General features: G+C 20.3%; 8 protein-coding genes across 8 annotated transcripts; 7 read left to right on the top strand and 1 right to left on the bottom strand. All coding sequences in view use genetic code 6, as the record gives it.

Annotated features, from left to right (window-relative positions):
* Nucleotides 1-330: 330 nt before the first annotated feature.
* On the top strand, nucleotides 331-2,820 carry TTHERM_00075470 (AMP-binding enzyme family protein; the record flags this gene model as incomplete). Its single annotated transcript, XM_001015587.3, has 3 exons — nucleotides 331-2,159; nucleotides 2,341-2,588; nucleotides 2,648-2,820. The coding sequence occupies exons 1-3, from the start codon at nucleotides 463-465 to the stop codon at nucleotides 2,818-2,820; spliced, it is 2,118 nt and encodes a 705-aa protein (XP_001015587.1). The 5' UTR covers nucleotides 331-462.
* Nucleotides 2,821-4,262: 1,442 nt separating this feature from the next.
* TTHERM_00075460 (cyclic nucleotide-binding domain protein) lies at nucleotides 4,263-5,812 on the bottom strand (the record flags this gene model as incomplete). Its single annotated transcript, XM_001015586.3, has 3 exons — nucleotides 4,263-5,087; nucleotides 5,168-5,610; nucleotides 5,698-5,812. 3 exons carry the CDS (start codon nucleotides 5,810-5,812, stop codon nucleotides 4,263-4,265), a joined length of 1,383 nt encoding a protein of 460 aa, XP_001015586.3.
* A 2,791-nt stretch (nucleotides 5,813-8,603) lies between these two features.
* Nucleotides 8,604-9,823, top strand: TTHERM_00075440 (14-3-3 family epsilon domain protein; the record flags this gene model as incomplete). The annotated part of the gene is made up of 4 exons (XM_001015584.2): nucleotides 8,604-8,618; nucleotides 8,729-9,367; nucleotides 9,612-9,737; nucleotides 9,794-9,823. 4 exons carry the CDS (start codon nucleotides 8,604-8,606, stop codon nucleotides 9,821-9,823), a joined length of 810 nt encoding a protein of 269 aa, XP_001015584.2.
* A 1,406-nt stretch (nucleotides 9,824-11,229) lies between these two features.
* Nucleotides 11,230-13,442, top strand: TTHERM_00074439 (AMP-binding enzyme family protein; the record flags this gene model as incomplete). Its single annotated transcript, XM_001471288.2, has 3 exons — nucleotides 11,230-12,866; nucleotides 12,926-13,218; nucleotides 13,264-13,442. 3 exons carry the CDS (start codon nucleotides 11,230-11,232, stop codon nucleotides 13,440-13,442), a joined length of 2,109 nt encoding a protein of 702 aa, XP_001471338.2.
* Nucleotides 13,443-14,765: 1,323 nt separating this feature from the next.
* On the top strand, nucleotides 14,766-15,835 carry TTHERM_00074430 (transmembrane protein, putative; the record flags this gene model as incomplete). Its single annotated transcript, XM_001015582.3, has 3 exons — nucleotides 14,766-15,376; nucleotides 15,494-15,616; nucleotides 15,796-15,835. The coding sequence occupies 3 exons, from the start codon at nucleotides 14,766-14,768 to the stop codon at nucleotides 15,833-15,835; spliced, it is 774 nt and encodes a 257-aa protein (XP_001015582.3).
* Nucleotides 15,836-15,857: 22 nt separating this feature from the next.
* On the top strand, nucleotides 15,858-16,650 carry TTHERM_000074429 (hypothetical protein; the record flags this gene model as incomplete). The annotated part of the gene is made up of 3 exons (XM_012797553.1): nucleotides 15,858-16,399; nucleotides 16,457-16,568; nucleotides 16,621-16,650. The coding sequence occupies 3 exons, from the start codon at nucleotides 15,858-15,860 to the stop codon at nucleotides 16,648-16,650; spliced, it is 684 nt and encodes a 227-aa protein (XP_012653007.1).
* Nucleotides 16,651-17,711: 1,061 nt separating this feature from the next.
* TTHERM_00074420 (kinase domain protein) lies at nucleotides 17,712-21,334 on the top strand (the record flags this gene model as incomplete). The annotated part of the gene is made up of 18 exons (XM_001015581.2): nucleotides 17,712-17,753; nucleotides 17,811-17,860; nucleotides 17,951-18,034; nucleotides 18,173-18,262; nucleotides 18,386-18,475; nucleotides 18,524-18,613; nucleotides 18,916-19,005; nucleotides 19,101-19,190; nucleotides 19,278-19,367; nucleotides 19,456-19,548; nucleotides 19,654-19,743; nucleotides 19,823-19,912; nucleotides 19,998-20,087; nucleotides 20,274-20,363; nucleotides 20,737-20,826; nucleotides 20,884-20,973; nucleotides 21,064-21,153; nucleotides 21,244-21,334. The coding sequence occupies 18 exons, from the start codon at nucleotides 17,712-17,714 to the stop codon at nucleotides 21,332-21,334; spliced, it is 1,530 nt and encodes a 509-aa protein (XP_001015581.2).
* Nucleotides 21,335-22,335: 1,001 nt separating this feature from the next.
* TTHERM_00074419 (transmembrane protein, putative) lies at nucleotides 22,336-24,141 on the top strand (the record flags this gene model as incomplete). Its single annotated transcript, XM_001471287.2, has 2 exons — nucleotides 22,336-23,913; nucleotides 24,028-24,141. 2 exons carry the CDS (start codon nucleotides 22,336-22,338, stop codon nucleotides 24,139-24,141), a joined length of 1,692 nt encoding a protein of 563 aa, XP_001471337.2.
* Between the last annotated feature and the right edge of the window lie 464 nt (nucleotides 24,142-24,605).

Genomic DNA, 24,605 nt, shown 5'->3' with positions numbered 1-24,605 from the left:
AATTATATTTTATTATAGAAATTAAAAATAATTAAAATATCTTAGAAATGAATAAAAATAAATATATTTGAACAAAAAAATCAAGTAAAATTACTATGATAATAGGTAGAGTTTTGTAATATTTTTCAACTTATTTTTATTATTAATACTTGATATAATTAAACATCAAAAATACAACTAATAGCACAAAAATTGCATCATTTAAAAATCTCTTAGGTTAGTAACCTCTGATTTCCGACCAATCAATAAAAAGAGACTAGTATTAATTAATAAAAATGTTTATTTAAGTGTCTAAAAAAACAATAAATTTTTATAAAAACTGTATTTTTTTGTTATAGTTAATCTTGGTGGAATTAATTAATTAATTAAAATTTGTAATAGCAGAAAAGAGGAAGATAGAAATTAAATTAGAAAAAGAAAGAAAAAAAGCCTAAATATATTAAGTAGAAATAATAAATAAAAATGAGCTTTTTAAAAAACTTTGATATTTTTTCTTAACCTGTATAATTTAATGCTTATAATTAAAAAATAAGAAAGAGAACTTTTTGTGGAGCCTTCTTAACTATTTCTATAATAATAACTTCTCTGATGTACTTCACCTATTTGCTAAACCTGTTTCTTACTAATTAAATTGACCCAATATTTAGAATGCAAAGTTTTGTTACAAATGATGCCATAGACTTAACTTTAGATAATGATTTTGTTGGGTTTCAGTTTTCTTACAATTACAAGAATGGTAAATATTAAAGTTTAAGCGAAATAGAAGCTCAGTAAAATAAGACATATCTAGTATTTATACCTCTTTTGATATAATCAAATGCAACAAGTTACAACGTTTTACCTCTAAATTTTACAAAATGTAAAAATACACTTTTGGATGGTTATGATTGCATTAATTTTGATAATTATTAAAATATTTCATTAAGTATGGACAATAGACTAAATGTTAAATCTTACTTAATTATCGCAGCTTACAGATGCTAAGACACTGATCCAATAAAAACTTTTATACCAAGTAATTGTGCAAACTCTAGTGAAATAGATAATGCCATAAAGTATGGATAACAAAATATAAGATTAAAGGCCTAATAATTTAATACAACATCTAAAAAGTTGTAAACAAATTATAGAAATTAATATATGCATAATCTTATTGATAAAGTAGGAATAGGTTCAATTTAAACAACTAAGCAAATAACCACAGTAAAATCAGGTTTTTTAATTCAGAATTAGGAAACATTTTCTGGCCCAATATCACACAGTTTCACACAACAAACTTTAGATAAAATTAGTTATATTCAACAAACCGGAAATAATCTGATTTTTAAAATTTACATAAGCCTTGACGAAAATACTTAACTTTTTAGTGTTTAATATCCTACCTTAGCTGATATCTTGGCTCTTTGCAATAGTGCTTTTAGCTTTATGATGATTTTAGGTTTCTTTGCAAGAAAAATAACTCAAAACATGATTCTTTAAGAGATGTTTATCCTCATTTTACAAAATATTTATTAGGAAACTTATTCTAAAATATTAAAATTAAACAAATTAGTAAATTTAGATGCTAGGCTTAAACAAATTTAAACAGCAAAAAAGGTAGAACAAACTTAAAAGAAAGAAGAGAATGATGATGATAAAATATCTGAAAAATCTAGTCCTATATTTATTCCATTTACTTCTCCTAAGCTTGCTCATACTTTATTTACAATAAATAATGATTTAGTAAGTGAAGAGTAACAGTCTAGTTAAGATTAAAATTCTCTCTGTACTTCTTTAGAGCAAAGAATAGAATTAAAAAGGAAAGAATATACCAATAGGATTTAAAGTGCCAGATTAAATTATAAAAAAAGAATAAATTCTATCACAAATAAGAGTACAAAATAGATGGTTCAGTAAAAGAATTAATTCAAAATCAATTTGTTTAATTCAAACTAAACAACAACAGATGTTTGTTCTTCTTTTAATTATTTTAGACAATAGCAGAAAAGTACAACTTTATAAGAAATATAATAAAAAACATATTAATGCAATTAAACTAATTAAACTGAAGCAGGCGCTTCAAAAGATTAAAGTTTCTTATAAGAAATAAGTAAAAAAATAAACGCTCTAAGCCAAAAGCTGATTTCTCAGAAGGTACAAAGCTTTCTATTCAAAATAAGGTAAATTTTTGCTTTATTATTATTCTTATAAAATAAATATGTTATAAAAATCATAACTATTGCAAATATATTCTTTTAGCTATGCAATCACAATCATTTAATGATTTACAATAAAAAATAATAAATGAAAAGCAATAAATTAAATAAACATTTTTTGATCCATAAAATTTTTATTTCATAGGCTATGCAGGAAAAGAAAATTTTTAGAATCTTAAGGATTAAGTAAATAAATGATACATGACATAGAAGAATAAGTAAATGATAGTTTAGACTATTTTAAGATTTACAAAGACATTCTTATGTTAAAGAAAGCTATATTCATCCTTTTAAGTAAAGAGCAACTGGCAGCCTTACAGTTAGTTGGTTTTTCGGATAATTAAGCTAGATCATTAACAGATCTAAATTCTAAGAGAGACATATTTTCACCAAGTAAATCAAATATTTTACTTAAATTATTTTTTATAAATTTCTTTTAAATTAATTTATAGAAATTAAATAAAGAGACTAAAATTATTTCGAAGAGCAGTTTAATTTACAATAATCAAACGAAATACAAGCCTATTATATTTAACAATTTTTATAAAAATGCTAAAAATAACAAAATATGAGCATAGTAGATGAAAGATTGCTCTCTTCTTTGTAATTAACACTTTATGATTGAAATTAATCAGAAAAACAAAAAATAATTTGAAATATTTTTTGTACTTTTGTTTGTTTGTTTGTTTATTTATTTATTTGTGTTTAAAAAATATTAGAATTTTTTAATAATATTTTTTAAAACAATTTACACATTTTATCTCAACAAAAAAATATTAATAAATAACTAAAAGTATTAAATTTTTTGTTAAATCTAAATTAAATTAAGGCCAATAAATTCTTAATGCATAGATGCATTTAATTTTTTATGTATTTTTAATAGCTGCTAGAAACCATAAATTATTATTTGTTTTATTAATTTAATTTATTAATGAATGAAGGTATGAAAGAATTTTATCATAAACCTTAATGGTTTGCTATATTTATATTTCCACACTAAATCTACATAGGTTCTGATTTATTTTACCCTCACTCCTTAAAATAGATTATTTACAAAATGAAAAAAATTATTTGGTTTTCAATCTAAAATAATTTAATTATAAACAATCAAATTGTAATTATTTAATTTAATATAAAATAAACAAACATTAAAAATAAAATACAAAATCAACTAATTCATAAGACTAAATTTATTATTTAACCTGATTATTATTTTCTAAAGTTAATTAATTTATTTACCAAAATAAATAACTTCAAACGCAGAGAACAAATAAATTATTATAATTTAAAAATTAATTTATGTTTGTTCACTTACTTTTATTTGATAATAATAAGTACTTTTTGTAAAAATAATTTAAAATGTGATTAAATTAATTTCTATGTTTATAAAATTAAAGTAAATAAATTAAGGAAATAGATAATTAATTGATAATCAATTATTACTCTAAATTATAGAATTGATTTATTTGATAATGTTTTCTACGTTTCCATATGGATAGTAAAGTATAAAATCTTATGGTGAATCGAAATCATAGTAGAATAGTTAATCTTATTATTAAATTGTAACTGATTTGATTGAGTTTTTTTTAAGAAGTTTTTCAATTTCACTAATTTTTTAATGAATGTCAATAAAGCTGTTTTGTTTTTATATTTTCTGCTAGTTTTGGCTAAATTTTTTGCTTTATTAATTAAAATCTGTTTCATTTTTTTCTTTGTAACAAAATATTGAGCTATTTTTATGTTTATTATTATCAGCTACTAAGTTTTTAAAAGGATTAGAAAGTTTACTATTTCGCTCTTACTTGGCAGTATTTTTTTCCAACAAATTATATAGTAGTTGAATTTGTTAATTGCATTACACACAATTTTAATTTTAGCAACTATTAAAATTGTGGTTTTAAGACCTATTTAATAATTTATAAAATTTCAGGTATTGCTAATGCCAATAATAGCATTCGTTATTTATCATAAACTTATATTTGGAAATTATTCAACTTGAACAAATAAATAAATAAATAACAAATGATTTTAAGAAAAATTACCTGTACAAAATGTCTATATTTTTAATCAAGTTTAAATATCTTCCTTGTTATTCTGTAGGAATTTCACCAGAATAAATTTCTTAAAATTCTATTTTAATTTATAAAAAATTAATTAATTATTGACAAATGTAAAATTAATTAATTTTTATTTACTTGAGGAACTATGATTTTTTTCGATTTCTTAAAAAATAATTTATTTTTCACTTAAACACTATACAGATAATTCTTTGTGCTGTTCGGAAGGGAAAAAAGATTCCCTTTTACTGCTTGAACTCATATTTTTATCAGTAGATCCCTCTTAATTAGTTTTTTGTTTTTCAATGCCTAATTTGGAAGAATTTTATTAGGAGAAATTTTTAAGATCGTCATCATTTTCATAGCCTGAATCATCTGTCAAATCCCACATAGAAAAAAACTCTATATTTGAAATGTAATATCTATCCGCTTACTTGGAAATTAGATTTTAATTTAATAGAGCATTCTATGATTTTGTTGTTGATTATCTTCGAAAATTTTTATAAATATTATCCTATTGTCTAAAATAATTCCTCAATATCACCTATTTTTTACCTTCATAGAATAGATAAGGGCATTATTCAAGTACATGATTCTATTGCTAACAAGAATCGCAATAAGCATTTATTTTTATCAGTTTGTTAGAAAATTTTACTTCATCTCTAATGAAGCAAAATTTTTAGTAAGCAAGATTGTGATCTTTTAAGACGTTTATAAAGCTACTAAAGCTTATTTTTAATATAGAAGAAACTCCAACACTTTTGTACTTGACTTTCCTACTATTATCCCCTTATAAAAATGCCAACAAACCAAAAAACTCTCCCTGTCTGTATTCCTTTAATTTAAATAAAGGAATGAATGAATATATAATTTTTGAACAACCAAACTAAATCTTATGAATGAATAGTTAGTTACTTGTATTTCTTTAACTACTGTATTTTATTGGTACTAACAGTACTCTAAAATGATTCCATTATTGACAAAATAAAGATATTAATCACTTTCTTCTTCATTTTATTATATTATTTAATCATGGCAATAAAATGCTTCTTTCATTTAAAGTGAAAGCTCAACTAAAACTTCATCTGTGAATATTTCCGAAAACACTTTTATTTTTTTTAACTTCCTGATGTAGACATCTGTTTATATTTCCTTTTATAGGTACTCTGATAAATTTGAAAGCGATTTTATAGAACTTATATTGTCACTATTTTCATCGCTATATTAATATTGAATATATTTTCTAGCCCTACATTGTAGCCCAAGCTCTACATTATTCTATTTAAAGTATTTGTTTATTTTTGCTAGTTCTTAAAGATAAAGATCCTTTTTCTGTTTGAAATCGTACAAAATATTACCTTAATAAATAAATAAATAAATAAGTAAATTAATTAATTAATTTATTATAAAAAGAAGAATATAATTTAATTGAGTTATTAATTTACCTATAGAATTAATAGTGTATCCAAAAATACCACAAGAAAAGAAAGCAATAAAGATCATAAGTAATTTTTCTAGTTAAGTTTATGCAGTGAAATCTCCGTATCCTATTGTAGTCATAGTAACTGTAGCATAGTAAAAGATTTAGATATATCGACTTGCTATGGATTAGTTTTAAAATTAATAGAATACCATCCATCCTTAATTTTCCTACAGCTACAAAAGTCCTATGTAATTCCATAGACATGTAAATAAGTGACCAAAATATATAACTTATCCTAAGAGATACAGAAGTGATATTATACCTAAGTTAATATTATTGTTAACTTAATCATAATTTTATTTTATTTTTAGTTTTTAAAACAATAACAAATTAAATGCTATAAATGCTCATTAATTCTCGCCACATTTTCTAAAAATTCATTATCATTAAAATAAATAATATTTACATTAAAATAAATAATATTTATTTATTTATTTTTGTAAGATTAATGAAGAAAAATTAAAAAATATTTAAATTAGTAAGCTATTTTTTTAGATAAAAAATTTTGGCACTTTTTGCACTTTTTATATAAAAAACCTCTTTTTTGGAGTTTTTGGTGCCAAGAATATACGGTATTAGCAAATTAATAAAAATAAATAAATAAATTTTACCAAACATTTTCATTTTTAGCAAGAATTACTCTTTTATTATTTCTAAAATCCTGAAAGATGAAAATATTCTGAGAAAGAAAAAAAATTGAATAAAATCGATTGCTAAGAAGTTGTAGTTTAGGCTCAGCAAACTAAGTAAATCAACTATAAAGGAAGACTTGAAGTAATTTGAGAAAATCTATAAATGTTGATCTGTGAATGTACCTTATTCTGTTGATTTCGTGTTGAACTTGATGAAGATATCTAATCCAAAAATAATTTAGCTATAGTATTTCATATAAAAGTCAAAGAATTAATTTCTCCCCAAGGAAAAAGAGTATTCAAAAGGAATGTAAATAAACAGAATGGAAGAGGATATGCAAATAATAAACTCCCACAATATATATAAGAAAGAGAGGTTATGGAAAAGAGGTAACTTATTTAACACTTTTATCCCTTAACTCCTAATTATTTTTTTGATGCATTTATATGCTTTAATAATGCATCCAAAGTATTTCATTATTAGCTTTACCATTTTTCTATAATTTTTAAATGAAATTATGTTTTGAAGGTTTTCATAAGAAAACACAGATCCTAACTTATACTTTGAAAAACTAGAAAACTTTAAAGAAATTTAGTTACTAGATACATCATCAATAAGTCTAATTTATAACTCACTTAGTTCGTTTGGCCTAAAAAATAGAGAGCTATTATGAGCTATTTTTTTCATTTTACTTATCAAAGATGTGATTTAAATCCACTTTGTCCTCCATATATTTTTTTAAGTTTAATAATCCATAAACACAAGATTATTCCTTTTTTTAAAGTTCTTTTATTCATTTTCTATAAAATTAGTTCCCTGAATATTTTCAGGTTTAGATTTATTTTTTTATTCATTTTGAATATCATTTAGAGATAGTTTTTTTTTCTTCTTAAAATCGAATTGATTTGCTTTCAAAATATTAAACTTTTAGATAGAAAAACTCTTCTAACGCTTTATACTATTAGCTTGTTAAGATTAATGTTAAGTATTAGAATAATTTGTATTAGACTCGTCAAGATCACAAAGAAAATTTTAATTGCAATCTATTTTTTATTAAAAATCACTTTTATTTTAAATAAAGCTATCTGTTGTGTTACCTTCTTTATATAAATCAAATAAAATTTAGTATAAACATAATCGATAAATAAATATATAAAACGATGCAAAAAATATTAATTTTTTATAATGTTATAAAGCAATTATTTATTTTGAGTGCTTTGTTAAAATCAAACAAAAATCATCAAAGTAGAAGTAACTAAAAATGATATACAAATCATAAATTCCTCATTTTAAATATTAAAAATCAAGCTATTTAATTAATTTAAAATACTTTATTGTTAAAATAAATATGAAATTTAATTCATTTTTAAAGTTATAAAAATGTTAAAAGCGTTTTTTTTTGCTTAATTGAAAAAAACTTTGTGTAAACTCTAGATTGATAATGTATATTAAAATAAATAGTAAACCTTGTTGAGTATTTTGATAAATAGGCAGATGGTTGTTATTTCCTCTATTTGTATCTGATAATTTTTTTAGACTAATTTTTTTCTAACTCATTTTAAGCGATGAAGGAAAATTTTTCAAAGAGTTTGACTAATCCCCTTAGTTTTAGTTCTACTGCTAATTATTGATTCTTACTATAAATGGATGCTACATTCTTTCTCTAAATTAAAAATTAGATTCGTTTTCAATTGAACTTTGATTTTCATTTTCACTTTGCAAAGTTTTTGTTAGTTATTAAGAAAAATACAGCGTATTTTAATTAAATTAATCTTCATTTTCTTCTATATTCACTTAGTAAATAAAGTTTTTATGAAATTTATCCATTAACTAACTATCAACAAATTTATTTCTTTAATATTTCTTGCTGCTGTAATAATTAACAAATTAAATTATAAATAAATAAATAAATAAATTACTTATAAACAAAATTTACTTTCTTATATTTAAAATTAATTTACTTAAAATTTTAGTTTAAAGTTTAAATAATTTAATATTTTTTTTATTTATTATTACAAAGAAAATTATTTTTAAAAGTAAAATTTTAAGCTTTTGAAAAAGTAGATTTATAATTATAAATTTATTGCTTGTTAATTAATTAATTAATTAATTAGCTTAATGATACATTGAGTTTTTAAAAAAAGGAATATAATATTGTCATTGATTTTTTATTAAAAATTAGAAAAAATAAATTAAAAAAAACAATAATTGAAATCTTTAATATTATAAAGCTAAATGCCTTAATATCTAGTGAAGTGAATCACTATTTTTTACAAAGCCCTTTATTTTTTAATAATTTAAAACACCAAAATTTTAATGAACCAATCAATCTTTATTTGCTTAAAAATTGAAATTTTAAGTGGTATATAATATAAATATAAACACTTTCATTAAAATATACAACTAACATTTTTTAGCTGGTTGAGATATTAATTTCATTCTTGTAATAATAAAAGAATGTAAATTCTTTTATAATATTAATAGAAATAAGAAAGTATCATCCAATTTTTTTTGAGAACAAATTATTTTTATATTAAATTTAAAACAATATGAAATCAAATCTTAATTATCAAATATTTAAAATAAAATTAAATAAAGTTAAAGAAAAAAATAAAATAAACAAAATGGATAATAATTTGAATCATTTTTAATTCAAGATTCATTAACTTTCAAGAGAAGAACTTGCATATGCACTAAAGTTATCTTCAAGATTAGAAAGATATGATGAGGTACTTGAGATAGTAAAGCTACTTTCAATGCATAATGAATAGCTTTGTGAAGAAGAATATAAATTATTTGATAAAGCGCTTAGTTTTTATTTTTGTTCAAAAATACAACCTATTAAAAAGATGGAACAAAAAAATTTGGATTATTATTAATATGAAAAATTGGGATAAAATTTTTTATAGAATATCATAAACAATTATAAACTTAACATTATTAGTGAAAGCGAAGAGATGATACAAACAATTGAAAGACTGCTTATGAATAAAAATATTGTAAGAAATAAACTGATTATTTTTTTATTAAAATCATTAAGCAAATTATCTAAAAATTAAAATAAATAAAAAGATAATTTGAATAATCTTGACATCATTAATTAATTAATTGTTTTTTCTTATAAAATAAACTTAACAAAATTTTTACTTCAAAAAATATTTTTATTTAATTAAAAACTTAAAAAGAAAAATCTTTTTTTTATTTTAGTAACAAAAATAATAATTTATAAATAATTTTAAATAGTCTGATTTATAGAGATACTACTGCTATAGTATTAGAGGTGATTGCTATAGATATATTGCAGAAAATAATTTAGGTAATATCCATTTAGTAGATGATGCTTTATAAGCTTACTTTTAAGCAGAAGAGGTTTTATCTAGGATAAAAATCTCTAATTTTAAAGATAGACATGCATTAAGTTTTAGAATTTGCGAGATACTAAAGATTATGGATGATCCTACTAAAGCTGCTATAATATATAAGCAAATACTTGACAAATTAATAGAATAATAAGAAATACCTGATTTTAACCATAATGATAATCAATTATCTGATTTTATCTCTAGGATAAAATAAAATATAGAAATTATTTTTTATAATAACTAAATAAGTAAATAAAATATCTCAGATTATTTTGATTTAGATTATTTATTTTAATGAAATCAATAAATAAATTAATAAAATAAATATCTTCAAAAAATAACCAATTCCTTATATGTATTGAATTTCATAAAAAAAACTGTGAAATAAAAAAATATTAAATTGATTTTTAGTTTGTTTTTTAAAAAGTTTATTCTTGTTACAAAAATAAATTTAGCAATTTAATTTGAATAAATTCTATAATCAATTAATTAATTAAATAGCATTCTAGAATATATAAAACTAAATCACCAAAATTTTTATCATATAAACTAACTATATTATATATATTATAATTTATGAACTGTGATTTTGTGTATATTTATTTTCATCATTATATTTATAAATTAGAATATTAAGAAATTTTAAAGATTTCTAATTTGTTTTAAAAGATTTTATTAATGATTAATATTATTGTTAACTAATAAGATTTAAAATAGATATTCTCTTAAAAATATTGTGTTATTTTTTAAAATTTTATTGTAAAATTAATTTAAAATTGACTACTTAACTTATATATAGACATTGTTCACAAGTTTAAATATTTAGCTTTATTTTTTGAAATATTATTATTTTAATAGCAAACAACTTAAAAAAAGGGGGATCTCTTAAATTATTAAATTAGAGAAGGAAAAAATTTAATTTTATTTGAAAAAAATTATTTTATCAATCAATGTTTTTTAAAATAGGGGTTTGTCTGTCTGACACCTTAAGTGAAATATAACAAAAAAATATAAATGGTTTAACATTTTTCATAAAAATACAAATAAAAAATGTTTTTTTTACAAGTAAATGAAAAAATTAGTAATAAAATATATTTTACATATTTGATTGAATAAAGAAAACGTAAAAATAATTGCTTTATTAAAGAATTTTCCTAAATTAGAAGAGAAACATCTTACTTAACTTAGACCTTCTGTATAATATATATTAATTTTATTTTAGTGTAATTTTATCATTCAATTAAATGGAAGTATTTAAATTATTTTACTAATCAGAAACAATAAATAATATTTAAAAATATTTCATTAGTCAAATTTCTATATTTTTAAAAAGTGAAATTTCAGTGCACACTGAAAATTACTATTGAAATTTCCTTATTAAGTTGTTTAACATTAATTTTAGAAGAAGATAAAGTGTTAGATCTAAAACAAAAGTTAGACCATTAATTTAATAATTAATTAATTGATTGAAAGTAGAAATAAATAAATATAGGCCCATAATGAATTATCTCATAAAATTTGATTTTTTTTCATCCCATTTTAATTTTTACTTGACAAACAAATAAAATAAAAGAGGGACATTTTAAGGAGCACTAATATCACTTTCGATCTTAGTAGTAGTGCTTAGTTATTTCATATATCTCATTCTTCAGTTCTTTAATAACTAAATTGATCCGAAGTTTAGATCTTAGATTTTTGTCACAGATGAGCCAACTGAAATATCTCTTCGAAGTGACTTATTAGCTTTCTATTACTAGGTAGATACATAATATTCTTTAGATACATTTTAAGCATAAAATAATAAAACTTATCTGGTTCCAATAGCATTTTTGATTTATCCTAATCAAAATAATAATATGCATATTTAACTCAACTTCACTGAATGTTCAAGTGCTAATCTTTAAGGATATAAATGCCTTGATTTTTCTAACGTATCTAATTATAGCTTGATTTTAGATGGGAAATAAAATAATTATTCTTAAATATATTTGCTTTTTTACCCTTGTCCTGTTATTGATGATTTTAAAACAACTATGCCAGATAACTGTGCTAATTAAACTGAAATAGAAAATTTGGTGAATAGAGATGCGGCAGGATTAAATTTAAAGCTTTAAACCTCCTAATTTAATATAACTTCATAACAAAACTAAGTCAATTATATGAATAAATATATTTTTACAGAATCAAATTTTTATGTTTTAAACACTTTAAATATATAATAGCAAAAAACAAAAGTAAGCAAAGGTCTTATTATTTAATCAGAATCATAATATTCTGGTCCTATTAACTATAATCAATAAAATAATATATTTGGTAATAAATTTAATTAACCTTACATATAGATAACATTGTAAATGGATTAAGTTGTATAAGAAATATCTATTTAATACCCTACTCTTCCTGAAATTTTAGCCTTGGTTAATTCTACTTTTGCTCTGTTTCTTACTTTAGGATTTATTTTTAGAAGTGTGGCTTAAAAAGAAATACTTAAAGATTTTTTCTGCATCTTTCTATAAAATATATATTAAGATACATATCAAGAGGCATTGAAAAAAAATAATTTGTTTGAATAGAAAATTTAAAACTAATAAATACAAACTGAAGAAGATTAGCAATAACAAGATGAGATTAATTTATTTGAAAAATAATCAACAAATAATTCTTAATTACCTTAATTTTCTTCAAAGTTTATTAGTTTTTTAAAATAAAATACATTAAAACATATTAATAGCTCAAATATCATAAATTAAAAAGATGAAGTTAAAGAAACCATTGAATGTAATTTCAATAATGAGAGTTAAATTTCTTCTATCGAAAATTCTTTATAAAAATTTACCTTGACTTAAAATAAAAAGATAAGGTAATAATGTGATCCAAGTAAAACTTTTTACAGTTAAAATAAAACATAATTAAGCTTAAGTTAAATTAAATCACCTGAACTCTAAAAACGAAAATTTAGTGAAGGAAAAAATTTAAGTTTAAAAAATGGAAATTCTATAAAATTTAAAGAAATATTAGGAGAGTAAAAAAATTAAATTAAACTTGCAAGCAGTCCTGAGGATATTTCTATTTAGCTAAGAAACATAAAAGATAAAGATATAATGTAGAAAGCCAAAAGAATTATTTTTGAAAAGAGGTATACAATTTTTAATCAAGAAAAAAGTTAAAAATTTTAATTAAACTAATTTTAAATAGGAAAACTAAGATATGGTCATTAGTGAAATAGTTATGGAATAAAATAAGATTATGTATGAAAAAAAAGAAAATAGTTCAAGATGAAAAAAACTAATTTTAAATAAAGAAGAGAGTAATAGAATAATAAGTAAGTGAGTAACTTAATATCTTAGATTTAATAAAAGATATACTCTTTATTAAAAAATCTATCATGATTCTCTTAAGCAAAGAGCAATTAGCTGCAATTTAGCTAGCAGGGTATTCATCATAATATTTAAGATATGAAAGCAGTTCATTTAAAAACACAAAATAAAGTAAATTCTATTTTAATTTACATAAAATTTATTTTTTTGATATAGCAAAATTTAGGCACAAAAACTACTTAGAAGAGCAGTAAAATATCCTAGATTCTTGTGATTTACAATGCAAATATATCAAAAAGTTTTTTTAGAAATCCTAAAATGGCAATTTTAGTGAATTAGATATTAATCATAGGATATTATCTACAATGAATTATAATTAAAAAATAAAATAATGAAAATTAATATTTCGTTAAAACAAAAATGTGTGTGTTAGTTATATTTTATTTAAATATTTCAAAAATTTAATTTATAAAAATTAAAAAGAAAATTAATTAAATTAATTTTATATTGACTAAAAATAAAAAATTTCTAATAAATTATAAATACAAATGAAATAAAATATCATTTTTATTAAAAATATATATGAAGTAAAATCTATCTAAATATTTATTTATTTATTTATTTCTTACAAAAAGTTTTAATTCAACTATCCTTTTTCATTTTATAAATTTTTGAAAGGTAAAATGATCTTATATACCATAGATGCTTATTAATTATTATCTAATTAATTAATTTTAAAAACTAATTTTATAAAAATAATTTTTTCTTCAAAATTTAGGCTTAATTTAGATTTCGGCTTAACTTAGAGGGATAACGGTACATCGATTTTCAGATTAAAGAAAAGGAAATTTAGTATTCAAAAGAAATCAAAGTAAATTTTTTAATATAATTACTGTATTAAAACAATAATTTAAAAATAATGGAATAGGCTACGATAAAGTTATTTTTCTTCAGTATTATAGTGAATACTATCATAGACAATACAGAATTTATTTTGCATAAATTAAGATACTTTTATTTTAATTATAGACAATTTAAAATAATACCTACTAAAGGATAGATATTTTAATTTTTCATTTGAAAAAATAATGAAGGTTGTTGAATTTTAGTTTGGTTAGGATAAGTCTATTTAATAATCAATCGTATAACCAAATCAATTTAATAGATAAATATTAATTGAAAAATGTTCTCAATATTTCTTTTATTGTCTTATATTAAGTAACACCAGAATATTTATATTTTTTAGTAAAATATTATTTGAAGACATTATCAGTAACATAGCTTTAAGTACCTTTATCATTAGAAAACAAACAAAAATAAGATAATCAATAGCAAGCATATTAATTAACATATTAAAAAATTAATAATAACTCTTTTTAATTCTTTTTCTTATTTTTTTTTACAATTTATATACTTTTTTATTCAAATCTAATGGGGTATTTAAATTATATTTATCATTAGCAAAAAACAATAAATAACATTTAAAATTATTTCATAAGTCACACTTTCTTTTGTGATTAAAAGTTCTGATTTTTATATTTTTATAAAGATAAAAATTAGTGTGCACTTAAAATTTCTATTAAATTTACTTAAAAAGTTGTTTAAAATTAATTTTATAAGAAAAAAAAGCGTTAGATGCAAAATAAAAGTTAAGACATTAAATTAATAATTAATTGATTGATTGAAAGTAGAAATAAGTAAATAATTATAAGTCCATAATGAATTATCTGATAAAATTTGATTTTTTTTCATCCAATTTTAATTTTTACTTAACAAACAAATAAAATAAAAGAGGGACATTTTAAGGAGCGCTAGTATCACTATCAATCTTAGTAGTAGTGCTTAGTTATTTCATATATCTCATTCTATAGTTCCTTAATAACTAAATTGATCCGAAGTTTAGATCTTAAATTTTTGTCACAGATGAACCAACTGAAATATCTCTTCGAAATGACTTATTAGCTTTCCAATACTAGGTAGATGCATTTAATTCGTTAGATACACTTTAAAAACAAAATAATAAAACTTATCTAGTTCCAATTGCATTTTTTCTTTATCCTAATCAAAATGATAATACCTATATCTCGCTCAACTTCACAGAATGTTCAAGTGTTAAACTTTAAGGATATAAATGCATTGATTTCTCTAACTTATCTAATTACAGCTTGATTTTAGATGGGAAATAAAATTATTATTCTTAAATATATTTGTTTTTTTATCCATGCCCTGTTGTTGATGCTTTTAAAACAACTATGCCAGATAATTGTGCTAATTAAACTGAAATAGAAAATTTGGTGGATTTAAATGCAGCAGGATTAAATTTAAAGCTGTATATTTCGTAATTTAATATAACTTCATAAAAAAACTAAGTTAATTATATGAATAAATTTATTTTTACAGATTCAGATTAATATGTCTTAAACACTTTAAATATATAATAATAAAGAACTAAAGTTAGTTAAGGTTTTATTATTCAGTCAGATTCATAATATTCTGGTCCTATTAACTATAATCTAGAAAATAATGTATTCAGCAATAAATTTAATTTACCTTACATATAGATTATATTGTAAATGGATTAAATTGTATAAGAAATATCTATTTAATTCCCTACTATTCCTGAAATTTTAGCCTTAGTCAATTCTACTTTTGCTTTACTTCTTACTATAGGATTTATTTTTAGAGGTATAGCTTAAAATGAGATACTTAAAGATTTTTTCTGTGTCTTTCTATAAAATATATATTAAGATACATATTAAGAGACATTGAAGAAAAATAGTTTGTTTGAATAGAAGTTTTAAAATGAATAAATGTAAACTTAAGAAGATTAACAACAACAAGATGAAATTAATTTATTTGAAAAATAATCAACAAATGATTCTTAATTACCTTAATTTTCTTCAAAGTTTATTGGATTTTTAAAATAAAATTCATTAAAAAACAATAGTTCGAATTTCAAAAATCAAAAAGTATAAGTTAAAGAAACCATTGAATATAATTTCAATAGTGAAAGTTAAAATTCTTCTATTGAAAATTCTTTGTAAAAATTTAACTTGACTTAAAATAGAAAGATAAGGTAATAATGTGATCAAAGTAAAACATATTCCAATTAAAAAAAATCATAATAAAACTAAAGTTAAATTAAATCATCTCTATTTAAAAAACAAAAATTTGGTGATGGAAAAAATTTTAGTATAAAGGACACAAATTCTATAAAATTGTAAGAAATATCAAGAGAGCAAAAAAATTAAATTAAACTTACAACCAGTCCTGAGAATATTTCTATTTAGCTAAGATATATAAAAGATAAAGAAATATTGTAGAAAGCAAAGAAAGTTATTTTTGAATAAAGGTATTTAATTTTAAACAAGATATTAGATAAAAAATTAATAACACTAATTTTAAATAGGAGAACCAAGTTATTGTCATTAATGAAATAATTATGGAAAAAAATTAGATTGTGTAAATAAAAAAAGAAAATAGTTCAAGATGAAATAAACTAGTTTTAAATAAATAAGAGAGTAATAGAATAATAAGTTACTGAGTAACTTAATATCTTAGATTTTATTAAAGATATGCTCTTTATTAAAAAATCCATTATGATCCTCTTAAGTAAAGAGCAGTTAGCTGCAATTTAGCTAGCAGGGTATTCATCTTAATATTTAAGATATGAAAGCAGTTCATTTAAAAATATAAAATAAAGTAAATTCTTTTTTAATTTATATAAAATTTATTTTTTTTAATACAAGCAAAATGTAAGTACAAAAACTACTTAGAAGAACAGTAAAATATTCTAGATTCTTGTGATTTGCAATGCAAATATATCAAAAAATTTTTTTAGAAATCCTAAAATGATAATTTTAGTGAAATAGATATTAATCATAGGATATTATCTATAATCAATTACAATTAAGAAATAAAATAATGAAAATTAATTAATTAATATTCGTTCAACAAAATGTGCTTATTCTTCATTTTATTTAAAATTTTATATTGACTAAAAAAAAAAATTTTTAATAAATTAAATATAAATAAATAAAACCAAATATATATCTTTGTTATTAAAAATATAAATATAGAAAAATCTAATTCCATTTCTATAGAAATTTTGAAATATTAAATGTGTCTAATCTATCATCCCCATATTTTTATTTAAACTATTTTAATTACTTAAATCTCATTAATTCACACCGATCCGTCACTAAAATCAAAACATTCTTATGGAATAATTTGAAAATTCTGAAGTTTTTAGTTAGTGAGAATTAAAGCTAAAAATTATTTGATAAAAAATAATTTATCAATTTTAAGCATTAAACTTTTTATTTTTTTCAATTTTCCCTCATTAAATATCGCCAAATCTTTATTTGTAGATTTTTACGATAATTGATTTATTTATTTATTATTCATTTTTAATAAAATTGGTGTATTTTGTAGAAAATTGATGGATATTAATAGTAATTGAATCAATAAAAAAATAAATAGATATTAAGATAAAATAAGAGGTAATGAATGATTAAAGATTATCTATAGAGGAAAAATTTATTTTAATATATCAAATAATTATTAATTAGATGCATGTATGTGGAGTATAAACGTATAAACCAAAAATTAATTGAAAAAATTATTCAATTGTGAGATTAAATTTTTGAAATTAAAAAAATAAAATGAATTAAGTAAAATAAAAAACATATTACAAATTAAAAAAGGTGATACCTAATTAATTATTTGTTTTTCAAGATTAATTTATTTTTTCATATAAAAAGTTTAATAGTTCATGCTTTTAATAGCACAACATACTTATTTTCGATCTAAGGTAAATAAATTAAATTTCACTTTTCCCAAGAAACTCAATCTGATTTATAAAGATATTCAAAATTGTAAGATAAACTAATTATTATAATAGAAGATACATGATTGGTGCTAATTCACGTTTGGGAATAGGATTATCAAAATGTGAAAACTTAACTGATTTAACTATAAATTTACAGTAAATATTATTAATTTTTTAGGAAAACAATAAAATAAAAGCCAACCTGCCTTACTTAATTAGTATTTCAGAATAAATTCATTTTGCTTTCTTTAAAATAAATGAATAATTAGTAAATATTTATTATTTGAAAAATAGAAATTGTTAGTTCAAAACAAATGGCACATAAAAGTTATGTGATGGAATCCAAAAATGCAGTAAACTTACTTAGTTAAATATTGATTTGTGGTAATTTTATATAAATATTATCAATTATTTATTTATTTAGAATAATTAAAATTAATTTCTCTCTATATATTTCAATTGTTTTATTAACAATTTTCATTATTTGGTCATTTTAATTAAAATTAGCAGAAATAGTTTAAGAAATGACGGTGCTTAGATTTTAGGAACTGGATTGAAAAATGTTATCAATCTTACCACTTTATCAATAGATTTAACGTATTTGAACCAAAAACATTTCACAAAAACTAAAAAATTTTTTGTTAGCCATAATTAAATAGGAGAATAAGGAATAAGAAATTTAGGTACTGAGTTAGGTTAATACCAAAACTTGAAGAGACTAACTTTAATATTAGAGTAAAATATTAATTTATATGGTTTACTTACTTAAGCTTTTAAAATAAAGGATATTAATTAAATCAGAGGATTAATTAGTTAATTTATTATTTTTAGCATTATTATCTAAACTATTCAGATACATTTTAAATATTTACTTGAATCCTAAGAAAATTTTTTAGTATTTTTACATTTATTTATCAAATAAATAATTAAAAGTAAACAAAATAAATAAATAAATACGTTTTTATTTTGAATAAAAATTTGGAAATTAAAAAATATATTTTGTATTTAATTTAATTTCTTTGTACGAACATTAAAAGGTAAAACTATGCTGGAGATTAAGGAATTTATGATTTTTCATTAGCGATATCGAATAATAAAAACCTGGAAGGTTTAAAACTTAATTTAATGTAATTTTATTAAGTTTATTTAATTTATTATGTATATTTAATGCAATTTTTGAAATTAAAATAGCAATTTAATTTTTTTTCTAATATTTTTAAAGTAAAAATAATTTAGGTGATAAAGGAGTATCAGGTTTAGCTATTTGCTTGAAAAATTGTGTAAAATTACAAGATATATCTCTCTAACTTTAGTAAAATTTGATAAAACTATTAAATATATTATATGATTTTATTTTTTAAAGTTTGAAAAACTAAATAATTTTAATTTGTTTGTTTAGATATAATTAAATTGGAGATAAAGGTTTTTAAGATTTAGCTTCTTCACTAAAAGAAAGTACAAACATCTAATATTTAACTTTAGAGTTATAGTAATTAATGTTTTCTTAGATATATTATAATTAGCATAGCATTTTTTAATAGTAGTTCAGTTTTTTAATAAACTTTTTTTACTTAAAGTTAAAATAAATAGATATGCTCAAATAGTATATAAATATTGGGATAATATTTGCAAAATTTATCAAATATTAAGGGCTTATTAATTAATTTAGCGTAAATCAATATATTTTTTAATTATAAGAAATTATAAATTGCTATTGAAATGATATTTGTTAGTTACTGAGTATCTAAATTTATAATGATAATTTAAATCAAAAGATGGATATATACAGCTGCTTCAGGAATAGAATATTTGATAAATGGTTTATCAAATTGTTAAGCTTTAGAGTAGTTGTAACTTATTTTATGGTAAATTAAATAAAGTTTTCATATATTTATTTAAAATATTAAGTATCTTGCATATTCTGATATTTTATTATAAATAAAGTAGAAACTAAATTTGTTTTTAGAATTCTTCAATAATAAACTCTGTGTTTGAGAATCTCAAAAATCTTAAAAAGTTGACTCTTCAATTATCGTAGATATTTAAATTAAATTTATTTGGATTATTTTCAAAATTTCTTAAAATAAATAATTAATTCTAATAAATTTTGTTAAACAAGGGAAAATAATCTCATGGTAAAAGGTTCATATAATTTAAGTTAAAGCTTGAAAAATTGCTTAAATTTAGAGTACCTATAAATTGGATTAGAGTATTTTTTTATTATTACTATGTTCTGCAATTAATAAAATTCATAATCGAATAAATAAATAAATAAATCTATTTATCAGATTCTTTTTTTAATATTTTTATCGTTTTTGACTAAATAAGAATAAAAATCACAATAGTCTAAAATTAAATAATTGTTTGTAATTATTGTTTTGCTAAACATTAAAAGATATAATAATATTTAAGATGAAGGTGTCAATTGTCTTTGTTAAATCTTTGAAAGCTGCTTGAATCTTAAGACTGTCATATTATAATTATAGTAAAATTTTTAAAAACTTATTGTTAAAAAGCATACATAATATTTAAAGATTATATAAATTCATATCCAATTCATTTTCAATTTTTTAATGAAAATAAATCATTTTGATAAAGTTTTTAATGTTTATTTTAAAGTTGCTATTTTTATATTAAATAGAGAATTTTAAAAGCTGAAAATAAATTATTTCAATTTAATTTTTATCTTAATTAAATATTCTGCCTTTTTGCTAATAGATAACTATTTTTTAATACATATAAAATTATAAACATTACGTTTTGCATTTAGAAAATAATAATTAAAATTTAGAAGCTGATTTATTTTTAAAAAATATTTGATGCTTTATTTTTTAAAGTGAAGTAAAAATATTTTTTAGAAATAATTAGATTAGCGATAGAGGAATATCATATCTAAGTAGTTCTTTTAATAATTGCAAAGATTTGGCTACTTTAAAGATTTTTTTGAGGTAAAATTTATTTAAATTTTTTATATATTTTGAATAAATTATTTGATAAAACAAAAGCTCTAATATACTAACCAGTTAAGGAATAGTCATTTTAATATAAGCTTTATAAAAATGCTTAAATCTTAAAGATTTAACATTGAAATTTGGGTAAATTTATTATATATATATATTTCTTTCAACTTTATTTAAATAAATAAGCATGTAAATTAAATATTTTATTTTATTTTACACCAAAAGCTTCAATAACATAAACAATTAGGAATTACCATAAATAGGAAGAGAGTTAATGAAGTTTCAAAAGTTATTAAAGTTAGCGCTTTGGTTTAGGTACAAAATAAAATTTTATTTATATAATTTAGTTTTGAATTTCAATTTAATAAAAATGTGTTCATATAATTTTTATTAATTATTAAATAGATAATCTCAATTCTAACTAGATTAAGAGTCCATTTTAATAAGAAGAGCTAAAAAATCAGTCAGATTAATTTCATTTAATTTATGTTTTTGATAAAAATAATTTAATATTTGATTAAGCCAGCCTTGGCAAAAGTCCATTTATATATTTATTGTTAAAATAAATAAATCAAAATAAATAAAATTAATATGATCAATTCTTTTTATTTCTCAAATAAATGCACAAGATTAAAAAATTACAATATATTTAATAACAAACACTTAAATTTAATTTTATTCAAATTATAAATAGATTTGGAGTATTTTATAAAATTTTTAAAATATAAAATTAATAAAGCTTAGCTAATTTATTTATAATAATATAAAAATTAAATATTCATGAAAGAACAATTTCATTAATCCATCAAATATAATATATACAGTAAAACTTGTCAAGAATGTGGACTACATCATGAATCAGAAATTTGCCCATTAAAGGTAGTTAAAGCAAAAAAATTAGTTTTTCATAAAAGGCTATGGGCATTTATTTTTAATAAAATCAAAGGTAGATCTGTAAGATAAATTCTCATAAACAAAAATAAAAAAAGCTAGAAGGATACTAAAAATTCAATTTTTAAATAAAAACTTATTGAAATTCCGCTGAAATTATGTATGTATCTAGTCAGCGGAATTCCAATACCTCTATAAGCAATATATAATTATTTAATAATTGAATTATAGTTAAGTAATGGATAAAATATTGAGAATAGGTTTATCATATCCTGTTTTAATTTTGTTATTCCATTTTTGTTTTTATATTATTGAATTAGTTGTTTTACTTTTTTTCTCCTTACTATTTGGAGTTTACAATTTGAATTAAAAGAGTTAAAATTATATTTTAGTTTTTATTGAATTTCAATCAATTATATAGTTTATTAAATTTCAGCTGGCTGTTTCTAAAATTTTGATTATAGAAATATAAAAGTTTCAATGCAATTTCAAAAAGTGTTCTTTGATTTATTTATTATCAATTTATGCATATTATTTGTTTAAATATTAATTTCAAAAAAAAAATAAAAAAATATATTATTAAGTAGAAGAAAATTAGTTAAAACGATGAATCTCTTCTCTAAAGCAGATTTATTTTCCTAACCCTTCAATTTTTACATAGGAAATTAATAAACTAAGAAAGGAACTTTTTAAGGAGCTCTAATCTCATTAGTAATCCTAACAGTAGTGATTAGCTACTTTATTTATCTTGTCTTATAATACTTTAATAATAAGATTGATCCAAAATTTAGATCATAAATGTTTACTACGGATGAAACTACTGAAATCACCCTCAATAATGATTTGTTTGCATTTAAGTTCTAATACGCTTCCTAAACTAGCTTAGACTAATATTAATAGCAAATGAACAAGACTTACATCGTTCCCATTGCTTTCTTTATCTATTCATCTGCTGATATATATTTTCAAACTATATTAAACATAACTGAATGTAAAGATCCTCAACTTTAAGGCTATAGCTGTGTAGATTTTTCAGGAATAAGCAATTATACATTAATTTAAAGTGTTAGAAATAATGTTCGATCTTAGTTTTAACTTTTTTACTTCCCTTGCTCATTTATAGATGATTTTAAAACAACTGCTCCTAATAACTGTGCTAATCAAACTGAAATAGAAGATTTTGTTAATGAAGCGAGTGCTGGTTTGAATTTGAAGTTACAAACACATCAGTTCAATATTAGTTCTTAACAAAACTAGGTCAATTATATGAGAAAATTTATTTTCACTGAATCTGATTAATACATTTTAAGTCGAGTAAGTGCATAGCAGCAAATAACAAAAGTAAGTTAAGGACTTATTATTCAATCAGAAAATGAATACTCTGGTCCAATCAATTATAACTCTTAAAACAGTGTTTTTAGTAACAACTTTGATTCTCCTTACTTGCAAGTTATTTTTGAAATGGATTAAATAGTTTAAATTATTTCTATTTAATTTCCTATTATCCCAGATATTTTAGCCTTAGCAAACAGCGCCTTTGCTTTGTTTCTTAGTTTAGGCTTTATTTTTAGAATGATTTCTTAAAGGGGTATATTTCAAGATTTTTTGCACATATTTTTATAAAATGTGTACTAAGACACTTATGAAATAATGCTTAAAGCTAATAAAGTTTGTTAAAATGAGTTATAAATCAATAAAACACCAGATTAGGTGCTAGAAAAAGCAAATGAAGAAGAAGTTTAAGAAAAAGAGATTATTGATACCATTTTTATACCAAATTTTTCTTCAAAATTTAGATCTATATTAGAATAAAGTCCTTCATACAAATAGAATACTTAAGATGCAAATTATTAAAAAGATGAAATTATTGAGACAAGTGAATTAAACTAAGCTGCGCAAGCTTTTGATAATTCATAGGACAATCAATATTTAGTTAATGATTAATAAGTAAAATAATTATCAAGTCCAAATAACGCATCTCTCTCCTAAAGTTCAAATTAATAAATTATTTTCTAGAATTCAAACAATCCAACTAATAATTCTCAAAATCATTAAAATTTAAATTAAATTAATCTAAAATTTAAAAATAATAACTTAAAAAATAACTGTTTATATTAAAAGACAAAAGAAAAGTAAGTGATTAATTTAGAATGCTTTATAAATAAGTTGAGAATGATTAAGGATGTAAAAATATTTCAATATTCCAAAAAAAATATTTTCAATTAAAGGTATTCTTTTATTTTAAACATATTCATTGCAAATAATTATATTTACATTTTTACTATTGTAATTAATCAGCACTAGTTTCTTTCAGAAAATTAAAAAAATAAAAGACATATGGAAACAATGGAGAAGTAAATAGAAAACCAAATATTAAGAAGATTAAACTCCAAAATACAAAAGATTAATTGAAGAATAAATATATAAGTATCTAAATGTTTAGAATTTATATTAGGATATATTATTTTTAAAGAAATCTGTCATGTTACTCCTTAGCAAGAAATAATTAGCTGCTATCTAATTGGTAGGATTCTCTTAATAGTACTTAACATAAGATTTTAAAAACTAAAGTATTTTAAATTATTTTATAAAAATTATATTAGCTATAATAAAAAAATTAAAAAAATAGTGAAAAACCACTTTGAAAAGTAGTAAGATATATTGAATTCATGTGATTTACAATGTAAATATGCCAAGAAGTTTTTTATGAAGTGCGAGATTGATAAAAATTACAATAATTAAAAAGTGAGTAAAAGGATATTTTATTCTATAAAATAAGACTAATCAAAATTCTGAATTAATTAATTAGTAAAATTTATGGTTAAGCTATTTTTTATAAGTTTTTTATATCATTCATTCATTATCGATGATTCATA

This window comes from Tetrahymena thermophila (genome assembly GCF_000189635.1).
Source record: "Tetrahymena thermophila SB210 genomic scaffold scf_8254650, whole genome shotgun sequence".
Classification (NCBI taxonomy): Eukaryota; Ciliophora; class Oligohymenophorea; order Hymenostomatida; family Tetrahymenidae; genus Tetrahymena; species Tetrahymena thermophila.
This window is presented reverse-complemented; position numbering and strand designations above follow the sequence as displayed.